The following is a 16,065-nucleotide window of genomic DNA, read 5'->3' as shown; positions in this document are numbered from 1 at the left end:
TTTTACCAAATAGGGCTGTCTTCTATATGCCACCCTACCTTGTCCCAACACAACTGATTGGCTCAAACCCATTAAGAAGGAAAGAAATTCCACAAATTAACTTAAAAGCACACCTGTCGATTGAAATACATTCCAGGTGACAAACGCATTAAGCTGGTTGAGAGAATGCCAAAACGGGTGGCTACGTTAAACAAATCCAAATATATTTTGAAGAATTTAATACTTTTTTGGTTACAACATAATTCCCTATGAGTTCTTTCATAGTTGATGTCTTCACTTTGTTCTACAATGTAGAAAATATAGGAAAACCTTGAAGGCAAGAAAACACCCTTCGTCAAACATTCTCATGAAATAATGACAAAATACTAAATCTAACTTGCAAACGTTTTTATACCCTCAAAGCTTAATGAATGTCAGATTTTTCCTACCATGCATCATCCATTAGACGCAGAAAGACACACGACTCCTTTTGAAGGTTTTTATTGCCACTTTCACATGTCATGATGAGTAATGACGACCAAGGCAATAAATCATAAGTACGCATCCAGTGACAGAGCCACGTGAAACCATGTTCTGGGGAAGGTAAACAAACACTATTGACATGAGGCAACTTCAGTCATTCACTTCCAACAGCATTCATCAATAAACAGCAGCACATCCTCCCCAACAATAGCTGGAATTGTCATACATTCATCAAATTACACTGTTAGACAATCAGATTTCACAGCCTGGTTGCCAGATTGGTTTCTGCATTGGCTATTGATAAAGGAATAGACAAGATCTAGCATTCCAGGCTACTTATTTCATAAACAGACAAATGAATAGCACTTTTGAGCATATTGTTAGTTTTATACCGATTTACTTGTCATTCTTTTCATTACAAGTATGCATTTTAACCCATTTTTCATCCAAGGTACACTACATCACAACTACCTACCTACAAATGGACTGTAGAGTGCTCTGTCAAGTCCTCCACAAAGTAAACACAGATACATGCTCTTCAAAAAGGCCCAGTGTGTCAGGTGGTAAGTACAATGGTAACAGATACATTCATCAATATGAGCTCTACTCCGTTTCTCCCCGTTCTCCCAAAAATCGCCTATAGTTTGTATGCAATCATAAGGAATATGGTAGACTCCCTCCAGCCAATGCATACACTAATCCAATGCTTTTAAATCCTTGAGGGGGAGTGAACAAATGCACACTGAGGAGAAAACGGAATTGAGCTACTGTCCTAGCAATTAATTACTACAAATCCTTTTCCCTATTATGATCAGAAGAACACCATATGGGAAAGGACGTCTCCCTATGTGTTGCCCTCTATAAATCAAGCATGTCGTGATGATTAGGTAAACATTAACAAGAGGGCAATGTTTCTGGGTAAAAAGCAGTACTGTAATATTGCTCCTATTCCTGTGATAACAAGAAATTGAAGAGCCTATCATCATAGCCCTTAGGTGGTATTGAAGACCTACCATAAATCTCATATGCCCAAACATTGAATATGTGCAATAGATTTGCATTATTATCCAAAATATATGACTTCATTATTATTTTGTACTTACTTTGGGAGGAGATTATAGCCTACACTCATTCATAGTTTTGATAAAGACATTCTAGAAGTGCATGGTGTTCCTTGCCTCTTGGACAGTTTTCTGTTGTATTGTAGTGACAGAGGGAGGCGGTGCGTTCAGCGATGGAATCAAATAAAAAAAGACATGCCGTGACGTGGACTCAAAACTGGCCCCAATTCAGAGTGTGCTGTTGTCGCGATGTTGGGGGGAGAGAACTGAAGATAAAGATAACATTTTTACATGCTGATTGACTCATAGCAATACCGGTGTTACAGAATATCAAGCATGTACAGTACCAGTCACAAGTTTGGACACAGCTACTCGTTCAAGGGTTTTTCTTTATTTGTACTATTTTCTACATTGTAGTATATAATAGCGAAGACATCAAAACTACGAAATAACACATATGGAATCATATAGTAACCAAAATATGTTCAATCAAAACATATGTTAGATTATTCAAAGTAGCCACCCTTTGCCTTGATGGCAGCTTTTCACACTTTTGGCATTCTCTAAACTAGCTTCACGAGGTAGTCAACTGGAATGCTTTTCCAACAGTCTTGAAGGAGTTCCCACATATGCTGAGCACTTGTTGGCTGCTTTTCCTTCCCTCTGCAGTCCAACACATCCCAAACCATCTCAATTGGGTTTAGGTCGGGTGACTGGATGCCAGGTCATCTGATGCAGCACTCCCATCACTCTCCTTCTTGGTCAAATAGCCCTTACACAGCCTGGAGGTGTGTTGGGTCAATGTCCTGTTGAAAAACAAATGATGGTCCCACTAAGCGCAAACCAGATGGGGTGGCGTATCGTTGCAGAATGCTGTGGTAGCCATGCTGGTTAAGTGTGCCTTGAATTCTAAATATTTCACAGACACTGTCACAAGCAAAGCACACCCACACAATCACACCTCCTCCTCCATGTTTCACTGTGGGAACCACACATGCGGAGGTCATCCGTCCTACTTTGCATCTCACAAAGACAGAGGTTGGAACCAAAAATCTCAAATTTGGATACATCAGACCAAAGAACAGATTTTCGTCGGTCTAATGTCCATTGCTCGTGTTTCTTGGCTAAAGCAAGTCTCTTCCTCTTATTGGTGTCCTTTAGTAGTGGTTTCTTTGCAGCAATTCAATCATGAAGGTCTGATTAGGTCTCCTCTGAACAGTTGATGTTGAGATGTCTGTTACTTGAACTCTGTGAAGCATTTATTTGGTCTGCAATCTGAGGTGTAGTTAATTGTCGATTTCTGAGGCTGGTAACTCTAATGAACTCATCTGCAACAGAGGTAACAGTCTTCCTTTCCTGTCTCGGTCCTCATGAGAGGCAGTTTCATCATGGTGCTTGATGGTTTTTGCAACTGCACTTGAAGAAACATTCAAAGTTCTTTACATCTTCCGTATTGACTGACCTTCATGTCTTAAAGTAATGATGGACTGTCATTTCTCTTTAATATTTGAGCTGTTCTCGCCATAATATGGACTTGGTCTTTTACCAAATAGGGCTGTCTTCTGTATACCGCCCCTACCTTGTCACAACACAACTGATTGGCTCAAACGCATTAAGGAAAGAAATTCCACAAATTAACAAGGCACACCTGTTAATTGAAATGCAGTCCAGATGACAACTTTGTGAAGCTGGTTGAGAGAATGCCAGGAGTATGCAAAGCTGTCATCAAGGCAAAGCTACTGCTGGCTACTTTGAAGAATCTCAAATATATTTGATTTGTTTAACACTTTTTTGTTTACTACATGATTCCATGTGTGTTCTTTTATAGTTTGTCTTCACTATTATTCTACAATGTATAAAATAGTAAAAATAAAGAAAAACCCTGGAATAAATATGTGTCCAAACTTTTGACTGGTAGTGTATATCAGTATGTCATAGCATAACAAAACAAAAGGCTAAAATAAGCTCATCACAGACAGTTGTAACAAGTTACCTTGCAGGAGTGGAGAAGTCTCCCCAAAGAGCAGTGCTGGGATTAGATGATTGGACCACAGTGTTGGAGTTACTACTGTCCAGATCTAGCAAACTGCCTAGAGAGAGAAAAAGAGACCCCTGTGTGTTCAATGGCAACTGTTCATTTGTGATTGCCAAAGCAAAACAATGTTAACATATGTTTCCCATGCCAATAAAGCCCCTTTGAATTGAGAGAGAAAGAATAAACAACCAAAGCTACCAAATTAAAGCTTTATTTAGCTATAGTGAAAAGTTAATCAAGGCTATATTGAGAGTTTTAACTGCTGTACCGATCTCTGGGCCTCCTGTTTGAGGCACTGTGTTGTGATTGGAGAAGGTAGAGGAAGGAGGAGGAGCCATCTTGCCTTTTGGTGGCGGTGGAAGGAGACCAGACCCACCTGCCCCTTGTGAGCGTGGCTTATCTCTTTTTTTGCCTTGCTGGTAGAGAGAAAGGATGATAGGGAAAATATTGAAATTGGAACACTTAAGGAATATTGGGTGTTGGTGAAAAATTAAATGGCCAATCCCAAACAAACCCCAGGGTCACAGGCTATAATTTTGTTATACAATTTCTATAAGAATGATCTAGTTTAATTGTTCTAGGTCTTTACCCCAATATTAAGGGTGATGGTTTGTCCTTCTTTAAATCCCAAGTCCAGCTTTGGTCCCGAAGCTGCCCCCTGAGGGTTTTTGCTGATCTCATTCTCTTGTTTCACCCACCTGTGAGACACACACAAAATCAACTTAATGTGCCCTGACACTGGAAAAAGTAATGTCACATCAGTTGTTTTGGAAAGTGCAATATCTGGAACAAGCGTACTCAATGACACTTAGTTTTGGCTGGCAGCTTATGCTGCAGACAGACCACAGTAGGTGTGTTTGTTATTAGTGGGAAATGGTGAAGCACCAGTGTTTTGAGTGCCTTAACAGTCACACTGTCCCTGGAGTGACCCCTTCCATCACTTACTTAAAGTGGTCCTGCAAAGACACGTTGAAGTCAAAAGAGTCCCCTCTGTCCCCGAATCCAACACCAATGAACGCACTGCGGCCTGAGAGAGTAGGTTGACATAGCTGTATGAGTGCATAGGCATGGATCTGACAGTGTATTGTGAATTGACATTTGAGGAGAGCTGACAAATTTGAATGCGATCCAAGACATGACGTTGACATAGATGGATGAAAGTACTATAACCTGCTAAAGGAAGCTGACATAACACTATATGACCGGTGTAAAAGTCTGACAGCTATGAACGCACAGGGAGGGGCTTTCACTCATATATACACACACACCATTGTCATCCTGTATTCGCAGGACAAAGTAGCGACTGGAGTCGCTTACGGTTTCAACTGCGATGCCGGGATACTCTGTGACAGGGGCTTGGGCGAACAGCTCCCCTGCAGGATGGGAGGAGAAAACAACATAATAATATTCCACACAGATAAGCTGTATGAAGTTCTATTTACTGGCTACGTCGAACGGGTTCCTAATGAGCAGTGCTGGGAGAAAGGGGCAGCTGTGCAACACACACACAGTTTCATCACTCTCTCACCTGAGACCTTGTCTTCCAGTTTGATGTAGGCCACTTTGCCCTTCGCCGTGATCCGCATGCGCCCTGACCAATCGGGCACATCCAGCTTCCAGTCTGCTGCCCTACAGTTAATACCCAGGTCAGAAGTAGCCAACAACAGAGCAAAACAGGAAGTACATCATAAGGTCAGTAAACAGTGCCTATTTAAAAACTGTTCTCAGACAGCTTTTGTAACAAATAGTACTGTGTAATATGGAGATAATTCTGAATTGACCCAATTGTCTTGTTCTTATAAGGCCTGAAGGCTGAAGCAAGACTATTATGAAGATCACAAACCCCAATTAATAGCATATCAGATCATCTACGGTCTTAGAGAATCTCAATTAAAACCATTTAGCCTACAGTTAACTGGGCCACACACATATAGGCCAGATTGAAAACAGTCTGCTGAAACTACTTGATATCCTCCCTAGCAGCTGGCACTGCTTGTTTCAGTTGTCCTTAATAGACAATGGTTTCATTATTTGAGCAATTCTGTAATAAAATGTTACTGTCACAATAAGACTGTTGTAGAATGATTGCTAGCCTTGGCAAAAGGATATGGGGCTATTTATCACCTATATACCTTCATATAACAATTGCGGTCAATGTATTACACCAATACATCTTCTGGGTAAACTATGGTGATAAACAACACACGCAAATAGACATGGCATGCCATTCACTTTCGATTCCTCCGCACTGATAATGCCAGCTTTGCGAGTGTAACATCAATATTGCCAATGGGGCAGAATAATTAATGACTCATAGACCTACGCAAAACAAATATTAGACACACAACGACAGCGTTAAACATCCTCTGAGCAAACAGACAGATATAGGCGCACACACACACAATGCCGCACTCTGACCACAGATAGAACCACCCGCACCGCGCTTTTAGTCCAACACCCCAAAAATGGGCCAACCCTTTGCATTTACCTGTATCCACGATTTGTAGCCCTCGGTGGTATGCGATAAACATTGACGTCAGGTTTAACGCACAGGATTGACTCATATTCGCCTTCGGCCGCCATTTATGTCAAATAAATAGATGGTGTGTGTCGTATTTATCGGTCCTTTCTGGTTTTTGCGAGTGGCCTACACACTCACAAACCACGAGACGGCGATGACGTGACGGGGATTCAAGAGCGGAGTTTGTGTTCCAGGATGCATTGACCCTGAGCACATCCCCCAATGTTATAAGTCAGCATACCCCTTCCATTAATTAGTGGTGGGAAAAGTACCCAATTGTCATAATTGAGTAAAAGTAGACACCACAAGTAAAAGTCACCCTCTAAGTAAAATATACTTAAGTATCAAAAGCACATGTAATTGCTAAAATAAACTTAAGTATCAAAAGTTCAAGTATAAATCATTTCAAATTCCTTATATTAAGTAAACCAGGTGTTAACATTTTCTTGTTTTTTAAATGTATTTACGGACAGCCAGGGAAACACTCCAACATTTAGACATAATTTACAAATGAAGCATGTGTGTTTAGTGAGTTCACCAGATCATTCTGTTGATAAGTGCATGATTTTGACATTTTTCCTGTCCAGCTAAGCATTCAAAATGTAACAAGTACTTTTTAGTGTCAAGGAAAATGTATGGAGTAAAAAGTACAATATTTTCTTAAGGAATGTAGTATAGTAAAAGTAGTCAAAAATATAAATTGTAAAGTACAGATACCCCCAAAAAACGACTTAAGTACTTAAGTTCTTTACACCACTGCCAATATACATCCCTAGATGGTATTTGTAACCAATGCAAACAGATGTTTATGTAAACATTTGAGACCCCAAAAATGCCGACCTTATGAGAAACAGGCAAGACTGCTCCCAATAATAATCCATTAATTTGTGGAAAAACAAAGAAACGAGTCGTTTGTTTCCCTCTCAATAAAGACACTGTTACTACATTGTTTAATTTTATTGACTACAATGTAGCCTAACATCATCGTACTTATTAAGTAGGGGGGTGGTCTTTTAGTCAGGTGCGGATTGCAGACGGAAGCGGAAATTGTAGTTTTTTTTGCAGATCTCTGAAAACATCTCGAAGGTTCGTATTCCTTTGAAATAGACGCATAATCATATAAATGAATGTATGCTCAATGGAAGTATGTATTTTAAAGGTGTCAGTTGTCCATAAAAGTAGACCAAAGCTATATTTCCAAAGCTGTCATCAGACGGCTGTCGTTGACAGCTAGCTTGCTCTAAAAACAACATTCGACAGCCATGAAGACGCACTGACGGTTTTTAGCTACGCCGGTCGCTGTCCAAGGTGCTGAATCGTGATGCATTTCGTAGATGGATGGCAACTGGCGTTCGTGACAAGACGAAAATTGCCAAATAACATGCTAAATTGACAATAGCCTACTCAGGTGCATAGCTAATCGGTAACACTGCAGAGCCTGGATTTGTCGCCATAGTATTCGCATTGCAGAATGCTCGCTAGCTAGCCACAGAGCTAGCTTAGCTTTTTGCAAACATGAATGGTGTTGATTTAGTCGCAATCATGACTAGGTCTAGTTTCTAGGCTGCTTTCGGCATTTTCTGTTAGGCATTTACATTATAAAAACACAAACAATTTGTTTCCCAATGGCATGTGAAGTAGCTTCTTCACTAGGCTAGCTATGTCATTGCTTTGCTCCCTTTTAGAATATTTTTCCAGATCTGTGTGTGCTGGGACCCGATGTCGTCGTGGAGAGAGAGACTAAAAGCATGAGCACCCAGTGAGCCAGTGAGACCAGATCGCAAGACAGACTCACGTCTTTGACATCCCCCCCCCCACTATCCGTTTTTATTTCAATAGGTATGGAGATGTAGCTATCAGCAGCATGATTTGGGATAAATGCCAAGCAGCTTCTCCTGTGTTGATACCTGCCATTACGTGAGGCGAGACAGAAGCCTCATTCATATATGGACGAAAGCTCTGTCTGCTTCCGTTGAGTATGCGTCCGTGTGTGTGTACATGCTGTTACTAGTCTTTATACTGACTTGGTCCTTGTGGTTTGAGACACCCCATTAGGCATCATGACATCCTCTATGCTACGCCGACAATTGAAGAACCTCGTTCAAAACTTCTCTGAGGCTGAGGTCAAGGTAAGGGAGATGATTTACTTTACCCCACCCCCCATCTTGTCTTTGACCCCTCTCCATTCCCCTCTTTCCTTTTCCCTACACTCTCACTTCTCATTCTCTTCTGTCATCAATCACTCCTCCTGTTCTCTCCTTTCTTGCTCTCTGTCCTGCGTTCTCAGATTTTTCTCCTGATTTGTCTCATCTTCCTTGCACTCTCTGCCACGGCATGCTTCCCTTCATCTTGACTATCCCTCTCTTTCTCCCCTCTTGATGTTGTACCCAGGGTGCGTCAATTGTACCTTGCAAGGGCCGGTGTGGGTTCATTATTTTGTGACAGCCAATTAGTAGCACACCTAATTCAACTGATCACAGTCTTGGATCATTTAGTAGAATCAACCTAGTACTGCTTGGCTGGAGCAAAAGCCTGCATCCACACTGGCCCTTGCAGAGTAAGATTGGCCACATATGCTGTTCAGTTGACACTGTCAGCATTCCAAAATACCTTTGCAGCTTCCTTCCAATATAAGACACACCCTCTGTAGCAGAGCATGAGTCAGTTCTCCATCTGTTACCCCTGTCTGTAACACCAGTGACTCTATCACCAGTATTTCCCCTACAATTAAATACAGTAGCACAAGTGAACAATAATCTGTATTAACACTGCTGTATGTCTGTCAGGTGAGGGAGGCCACCTCCAACGACCCGTGGGGTCCCTCTAGCTCGCAGATGGCTGACATCTCAGACCTCACCTACAATGTGGTGGCCTGCAATGAGATCATGACCATGCTGTGGAAACGCCTCAAAGACGATAAGAACTGGAGGCACATCTACAAGGTGAGGGCAAAGATAAATAATTACGCATGTACAGTACCAGTCAAGAGTTTGGGCACACCTACTCATTCAAGGGTTTTTCCTTATTTTTACTATTTTCTAAATTGTAGAATAATAATGAAGACATCAAAACTATGAAATAACACACATGGAATCATGTAGTAACCAAAAAAGTATTAAACAATTCAAAATGTATTTTATATTTGAGATTCTTCAAAGTAGCCACCCTTTGCCTTGATGACAGCTTTGCACACTCTCAGCATTCTCTCTACCAGCTTCATCTGGAATGCTTTTCCAACAGTCTTGAAGGAGTTCCCACATATGCTGAGCACTTGTTGCCTGCTCTTCGTTCACTCTGTGGGCCAACTCATTCCAAACCATCTCAACTGGGTTGAGGTTGGGTGATTGTGGAGGCCAGGTCATATGACGCAGCACTCCATCACTCTCCTTCTTGGTCAAATAGCCCTTACACAGACTGGATGTGTGTTGGGTCATTGGCCTGATAACAAATTATAGTCCCACTAAGTACAAACCAGATGGGATGGCTTTTCGCTGAAGAATGCTGTGGTAGCCATGCTGGTTAAGTGTGCCTTGATTTCTAAATAAATCACAGACAGTGTCACCAGCAAAGCACTCCCACACCATCACACCTCCTCCTCCATGCTTCTCGGTGGGAACCACACAAGTGGAGATCATCCGTTCTTGTACTCAGCGTTTCACAGAGACACAGCGGTTGGAACCAAAAATCTCAAATTTGGACTCATCAGACCAAAGGACAGATTTCCACCGGTCTAATGTCCATTACTGGTGTGTCTAGGCCCAAGCAAGTCTCTTCTTCCTATTGGTGTCCTTTAGTAGTGGTTTCTTTGCAGCAATTCGACCATGAAGGCCTGATTCATGCAGTCTCCTCTGAACAGTTGATGTTGAGATGTCTGTTACTTGAACTCTGTGAAGCATTTATTTGGGCTGCAATCTGAGGTGCAGTTAACTCCAATGAACTTATCTTCTGCAGCAGAGAACTCTGGGTCCTTCCTTTTTATTTTTGGTTATTCAGGTTGGTTGGTGGTTTTTCAAGTGCTTTGTAAAACTGTAGCCCATATATTTAATCTTTCTGTGAAAAGATGGTCTTTATATTATTTGACACTTTCTTCTTTGTTTTTTTTTCTAATGCCACAAATCAGATACAAATAAAGGTCCTCCACAGGATGTGTATTGGCATGGGAAATATATACAGTATGTATGGTAATCTTTCTCAGTTTTTACAATCCGCTTAAATACCCTCCCATCTTTGCCACACTATGGTGTCAACTTAACTTTTTATGTATTTATTTTTCTGTTGATGATCGCTCCCATTCAATGATTAAGTCGCAGAGTGTTTTTAAGGAGCAGGAGACGCTCATCTGGATCCCCCATTTTGTTTTTCTCCCATCCCCCAACTGCAGTCATTGACTCTGCTGGAGAACCTATTAAAGACGGGCTCAGACCGCGTTCTGAATACGATGAAGGACAACATCTACATTGTGAAAGCGCTAACAGAGTTCCGTTTCCAAGACAAGGATGGGAAAGATCAGGTACTAAAGCTAAATTAATGTTTGTCCCACCAACTCCTCTGATATGCAGGTTCCATCTCCAATGTACTCTTTTTGAAGCCTCCCCACCTGAGAAATTCACTGTGAGCTAATTTACTAATGAATAATTATTATTAGCATAACTCCAGTGAAAGTGCTTTGTAGAACAGGAATAGGCTTAAACTGGTCCGGGAGACCAGTCCAAATATTGAGTGAGGCTTGAGGTATCTGACTCGACTAACATCTAAGCTAACACATTGCTTTTCCATGCATACATGATCATTTGAGCTTCCCCTTACTAATTCTGCACAGTTACATTTAGGGAGCACCATGCTTCAGAAAGAGAGCTGCCTAGCAGTACTAATGATGTCTCCTCATGCTATCCTTTACAGGGGGTGAACGTGAGGGAGAAGGCCAAGGTAGTACTGGTTCTTATGGAGGACGATGAGAAACTAAAGGAAGAGCGAGAGTTTGCACTCAAGACCAGAGACAAGATCTCAAAGAACGCCGCTGGTGAGCGTTACAGAGCACATTCAAAATTTGAGAGACTTCAATTGACCATTTCCCTTAAAACATTCTTGGAAAATCCCCACAGGACACAAAACTGAATTGACCCCAACCCTGCTTTACCATAATAATGTATCTCATTATGCTTTATCTTATTGTGCTCTTTCTACAGCCTCCTCGGACGACCCCAACGACCCCAAGGACCCCAACTACAAGCCAGTGTATGTCCCAGGAGCCACCGGGCTCCCCTCCCTTGCCAACATCCCATCTGTGGCTGATCTTGCCGCCAGCTTTGAGGCCAAGAAGCAAGAAAAACTGAGACGAGAGGCCCAGAAAAAAGAGGAGGAACGAAGGGTAAGTATTACAACTTAATAGTCAGATTTCTCCCTTTATTTGGACTTTCAAAGGCACCTTTCAAAGGTAAATGATTGTACACTTCAGACATATTGGATCATCTACCAAATAAATGTGTGTTTGGCATCATGATTGTCCAGTGTCTTATGTAATTGCAGTCAAAGATGACCAAGGAAGAGCTTGAATGGGAGGATGCCGCCAAAGCAGGAAAGCCTAAGGTTGCTGATGGCTTTGGCGGGGCAGATGAACCATCAGAGGACGATGCATGGGGCGCAGCAGCCAAAGCACCCGCTCCTGATCCTTGGGGGGGTGCGCCCAAAGCTCCATCCGAGGATGCATGGGGTGGAACATCCAAAGCTCCATCCGAGGATGCATGGGGTGCACCATCTAATGCTACAACAGAAGAAGCAGATCCTTTTGCGGCGCCAGCCAGTGCCCCAATAGATGGTTCAGATCCTTTTGCTGCGCCAGCCAGTGCCGCAATAGATGGTTCAGATCCTTTTGCGGCGCCAGCCAATGCCCCAATAGATGGTTCAGATCCTTTTGCGGCTCCAAAAGATGGTTCCGATCCATTTTCGGCACCATCTAAAGTTGAAGCTGATCCATTTGGGGCACCAAAAGATGATCCATTTTCAGCACCATCCAATACACCAAAAGGTGGTTCTCATCCGTTTGGGGCACCAAGAGATGATCAATTTTCGTCACCGTCCAATGCACCATCTAAAGTTGAAGCTGATCTGTTTGGGGCACCAAAAGATGATCCATTTACGGGACCATCCAATGCACCATCTAAAGTTGAAGCTGATCCGTTTGGGGCACCAAATGATGATCCATTTTCAGCACCATCCAATACACCAAAAGGTGGTTCTGATCCGTTTGGGGCACCAAAAGGTTATCCATTTTCAGCACCATCCAATACACCAAAAGTTGATTCTGATCCGTTTGGGGCACCAAAAGAGGATACATTTTCAGCACCATCCAATACGCCAAAAGACGGTTCAGATCCCTTTGGGGCACCAAAAGACGGTTCAGATCCTTTTGAGGGCCCATTGAATGTCCCAACGAAGGGTGCTGATCCTTTTAGTGCACCATCCAGTCCAAAAACCGATGCTTCAGACACGTGGGGTGCTCCATCTAATCCACTGTCCGAAAAGAAGGCTGATCCCTGGGGAGACGAGGGGACCACAGCTGCCTCTCCCCCCACAGATCCATTTGGTGATGGCTCGAAGGCTGATGGTGACGCATGGGGACCAACAGGTAAGCAGTGATGGTTATAATCTTGTGACACCATCACATGAGCTCTTAATTCAGATTTTTGTCTCAATCCTTAGGTTAAATACATGATATAAAATGTGTACACGATCATTTTAAGATGTAGAGCACAATTTCCATGTAACAATTTTTCATTGGAGTTTAACCCCACCCCCTTTACACCAGCATCGTCTCCGCCCACCGCCAGTGACCCTTGGGGTGCACCTGCAGCTCCCACCGACACAGCATCCACAGACGACCCCTGGGGAGATGGAGGGGCTTCCACCACCTCAGACGCTATGAACTCTGACCCATGGGGAGCTCCAAGTAATGGCACAGGTAATGTACTGTAGTATCGTATGCTTTCTCAAGGCTGTTGCCTCCAAGCTCTGAGGAAGGCGTCTGACACGTCACAGTGTAAGCCTATCTGTTTGTCCTGGCAATAAACCTTAAACACCCTTGCATGCAGACATCTGAGTGCCCCTTTTTCTTTTTCTGGGATAGTCGGCAATTGAAGTGCCCTGGGGTAAGATATTTTTCAAATGTATTCCTATGTCTCTTTGTTGAGCACCATATTCCATTTTTCAGTCAAGCTGAGCTGAAGAGCGCCTGTGTACTCTAACAGATCCCAGTAATGTGTTTGTGTGTTAGCGCTCCGTCTGTCTTCCCTCGATGCCTGTGCCTCTGACACTATACTTGACACACCCTTGTCGTCATACATCTTTCATGATACACACTAATATTGTAATATCGTGATAATATTGTAATATTTCTCAGGCCTAATTTTCCTCTCTCTCTCTCTCTCTACAGACAATGGAGCCACAGCGGACGAAGACAACAAATCGCCAGCTTCCTTCCATGGTGCCGGCGCTTCGCTCGTGGACGTGGGCTCAGTCCTTTCCCCCCAAACCCAACCCCCCCCGCACCAAGTAACAAAGTAAGGACGGGTAAACGAGAGACCAGACCCTGAGAGAGATAGACAGAGAGAACCAGAGGGTGAATATGAGAAGTATATTTATGTTCATTTAAAGCAGTGTTTGTGATTCAGTGTTTTCACTAGGCCTTCCTCCCCCCTATAGTGCATAACTGTTGTGTGGGTCAGTATCGGTAGTAGCCATGCATAGATTTTAGAGATGTAACCTTTTCACTCCTCTCTCTGTTCTATACTCTCTCTTGGAATGCTCTGTACTGTATATCTGTCCTCCCTCCCTTGCCCCATTTTCTTTTGCTTTTCCTAATTTCCTAGGCGTTTTACAAGGCTCAGGCATGGCTGGCCCTATGGGCAGAGTCACATCCATTGCTGGAGTGTCTCGTACTACAATCTCCCCAAACTCCAGCCTTTTTGGTTCCACCCACATGTCCTACGGTGTTACCCGCCTTTGGGTCCCACAACCCCTTGCTGGGGCCTCCTTTAACCCAGCTATCATCCCATTCCCTGGGAATGCCTCATCCTGGCCTGGCAATGCCTGAAATGGGACCTCAGATGGCATGCCTCTGTTTTGGAGCTGGGATGGTACAACCCAATTGTCTGGGTTGGGTTCCTCAGGCAGGACACGCTGCAGTGGAGCTTCCACTCCTCAAATGGGAGGGTGGTCCCTTTGCAGTGACACATGATTTTAGACACCAGAATGGGAGATCCTCCCCAACGGAACAACAATCCTATACTTTTTTGAAACGCTACAACCTGTCCAGCTCACCTTCCTCAACCCCAATATCTGCAATGGTTAATATATATAATGTACATGTCCAATGTAAGTGTATGCAATAATATGTAAGAAATGAAACGAGACAAAATATAAGTATCTCAAAATAGTTTTTCCAAGAAAAACATTCAATTTTGGTTGATTCGATGTTCATTTCGGTTCTTTCAAGAGTGGGAAGCTGAGATGGGGCCGTAGGAGTTAGTTCCATTTAGTCCTTCTGTGATTTTGTTCTTGTGCTGTGATTTTTCAATTAGACTGGTTATTATCAATGCTCACCTTCTCTATGCTTGACTCATGAGGCTCTGAGATAGGTGGATGGAGGGTTGAGAAGACCTGATGAATCATTACAGTAGTCTACAATGGAACATGTACACAGAAAGAACAGGATGTCAGTAGAGCTGCTATCCGGAGGTGTGTGTGTGTGTGTGTGTGTGTGTGTGTGTGTGTGTGTGTGTGTGTGTGTGTGTGTGAGAGAGAGAGAGTTTTGTGTGGAGGTGAGATCCTTGAGCAAAAGTAACTTATTTTGTGATTTTTTTTTTAAAAGTACAATTGTATCTATTTATTCATTTACTTATTAGCCTATTTACTGTATTTATTAATTCAATTATTTGTTTGTTTCTTGAACACTTTGCCTCCGACAGATACTTTCAAAACAAACTAGAGCCATATTCAAATTCAATCATCTCACATTACTGACAGCAAGCATCAAAGTGGTCATTGTCCTGTGGGTTTCTTTAGTTGACCATTGACTTTAGTTGGAAAAGGTCATATCCAGTTGGATAGAACCCATAATCATCCACAAGTACTTATTTACTTGTGTTTGGGAACAAACAGATTGTGTACAAATGAAAGCTGAATTTGTCATCTTTTTTTCCTGTCCTTGCGTGTGTTGTTGAAAACTGTGTCTCAGTCAGTTGAAAGTCTTTTTGTCAAATATTTGTATGACAAGACAACATCCCATGCACACGGTATTGTTATGTTTATCTATTCAGTGAGTTTTCATCGTAAGGCCTATGAATCCTACGGGATGCTTGTCATTCTGTGTTTTGCGTTTCCTCTTTGGCCTAAAAAAAAACAGTTGAAATACTACAACACGGTACACAAAATGAAAATGAATTAATCTGAATCGTAGTGCAAAAGGATTAGTGTTGTTACGATAATACATTTTATCGTGGCTACTATTATCATTTAATTCGTATGATATACTTTTTTTTATTTATGTCAAGGCTGTGGTGGAAACTGTGACAGTAACACATTTGAGAAATAAAGTTATTCAATACTTGAGATCTCAGATCTGACTATGGTATGGGCAAATTCTCTCTTTTTTTTGTTGACATTTCTTGCTTTAAGGTGTCTCCACCAATCAATGCCTTTTATCTCTTGATTGAGGTGTATGGCCTATGCTCAATCCACATTTGTCTCAATCAACATCAGTGATGGTACCTATTACAAATGGCCACATGAGGGCTGGTGAAACATCTGTCACTACAGTCACTCCAGTACAGCGTTATATCTCCCTTTTTAGTTTACACCTACACGCATGTGCGCCACAATTCTAATGCCCAATTTCAATTATTTTTTAATTCAGTCGCTCACGTCACTCTTTCAGCTCCTCGCCAAAATCGTGACGATTCAAAGTGATTTGTGGACATAATTTGAGGAAC

General features: G+C 42.4%; 2 protein-coding genes across 8 annotated transcripts; one reads left to right on the top strand and one right to left on the bottom strand.

Moving 5' to 3' along the window:
* Positions 1-464: 464 nt before the first annotated feature.
* Positions 465-6,312, bottom strand: LOC118398236 (adaptin ear-binding coat-associated protein 1-like). 2 transcript variants are annotated; one of them, XM_035793391.2, is made up of 8 exons: positions 6,047-6,312; positions 5,087-5,179; positions 4,827-4,931; positions 4,504-4,585; positions 4,148-4,256; positions 3,827-3,974; positions 3,517-3,613; positions 465-1,789 (listed from the first exon to the last, which is right to left on the bottom strand). In XM_035793391.2, exons 1-8 carry the CDS (start codon positions 6,120-6,122, stop codon positions 1,735-1,737), a joined length of 765 nt encoding a protein of 254 aa, XP_035649284.1. In that variant the 5' UTR covers positions 6,123-6,312; the 3' UTR covers positions 465-1,734. The 2 variants fall into 2 exon arrangements, with proteins under 2 accessions (XP_035649284.1, XP_035649283.1); XM_035793390.2 differs by having other exon boundaries at positions 5,087-5,187; positions 6,047-6,306.
* A 777-nt stretch (positions 6,313-7,089) lies between these two features.
* On the top strand, positions 7,090-15,696 carry LOC118398233 (epsin-1-like). Of its 6 annotated transcripts, none has more exons than XR_008071007.1 (11): positions 7,223-7,487; positions 7,765-7,918; positions 8,123-8,208; positions 8,866-9,021; positions 10,461-10,589; positions 10,979-11,099; positions 11,266-11,447; positions 11,606-12,704; positions 12,885-13,037; positions 13,509-13,694; positions 13,945-15,696. XR_008071007.1 is itself a non-coding variant. In XM_052470490.1 (11 exons), exons 3-10 carry the CDS (start codon positions 8,140-8,142, stop codon positions 13,211-13,213), a joined length of 1,920 nt encoding a protein of 639 aa, XP_052326450.1. In that variant the 5' UTR covers positions 7,223-7,487; positions 7,765-7,918; positions 8,123-8,139; the 3' UTR covers positions 13,214-13,224; positions 13,509-13,647. The 6 variants fall into 6 exon arrangements, 5 of the variants coding, with proteins under 5 accessions (XP_035649273.2, XP_052326450.1, XP_035649275.2 ...); XM_052470490.1 differs by lacking the exon at positions 13,945-15,696 and adding an exon at positions 13,203-13,224 and having other exon boundaries at positions 13,509-13,647; XM_035793380.2 differs by lacking the exon at positions 7,223-7,487 and adding an exon at positions 7,090-7,165 and having other exon boundaries at positions 13,509-15,696.
* The last annotated feature ends 369 nt before the right edge of the window (positions 15,697-16,065 follow it).

The sequence above is a fragment of the Oncorhynchus keta genome, chromosome 19, assembly GCF_023373465.1.
Source record: "Oncorhynchus keta strain PuntledgeMale-10-30-2019 chromosome 19, Oket_V2, whole genome shotgun sequence".
Classification (NCBI taxonomy): Eukaryota; Metazoa; Chordata; class Actinopteri; order Salmoniformes; family Salmonidae; genus Oncorhynchus; species Oncorhynchus keta.
The sequence above is the reverse complement of the archived record's forward strand: the minus strand, read 5'-3'. Positions and strand labels throughout refer to the sequence as shown.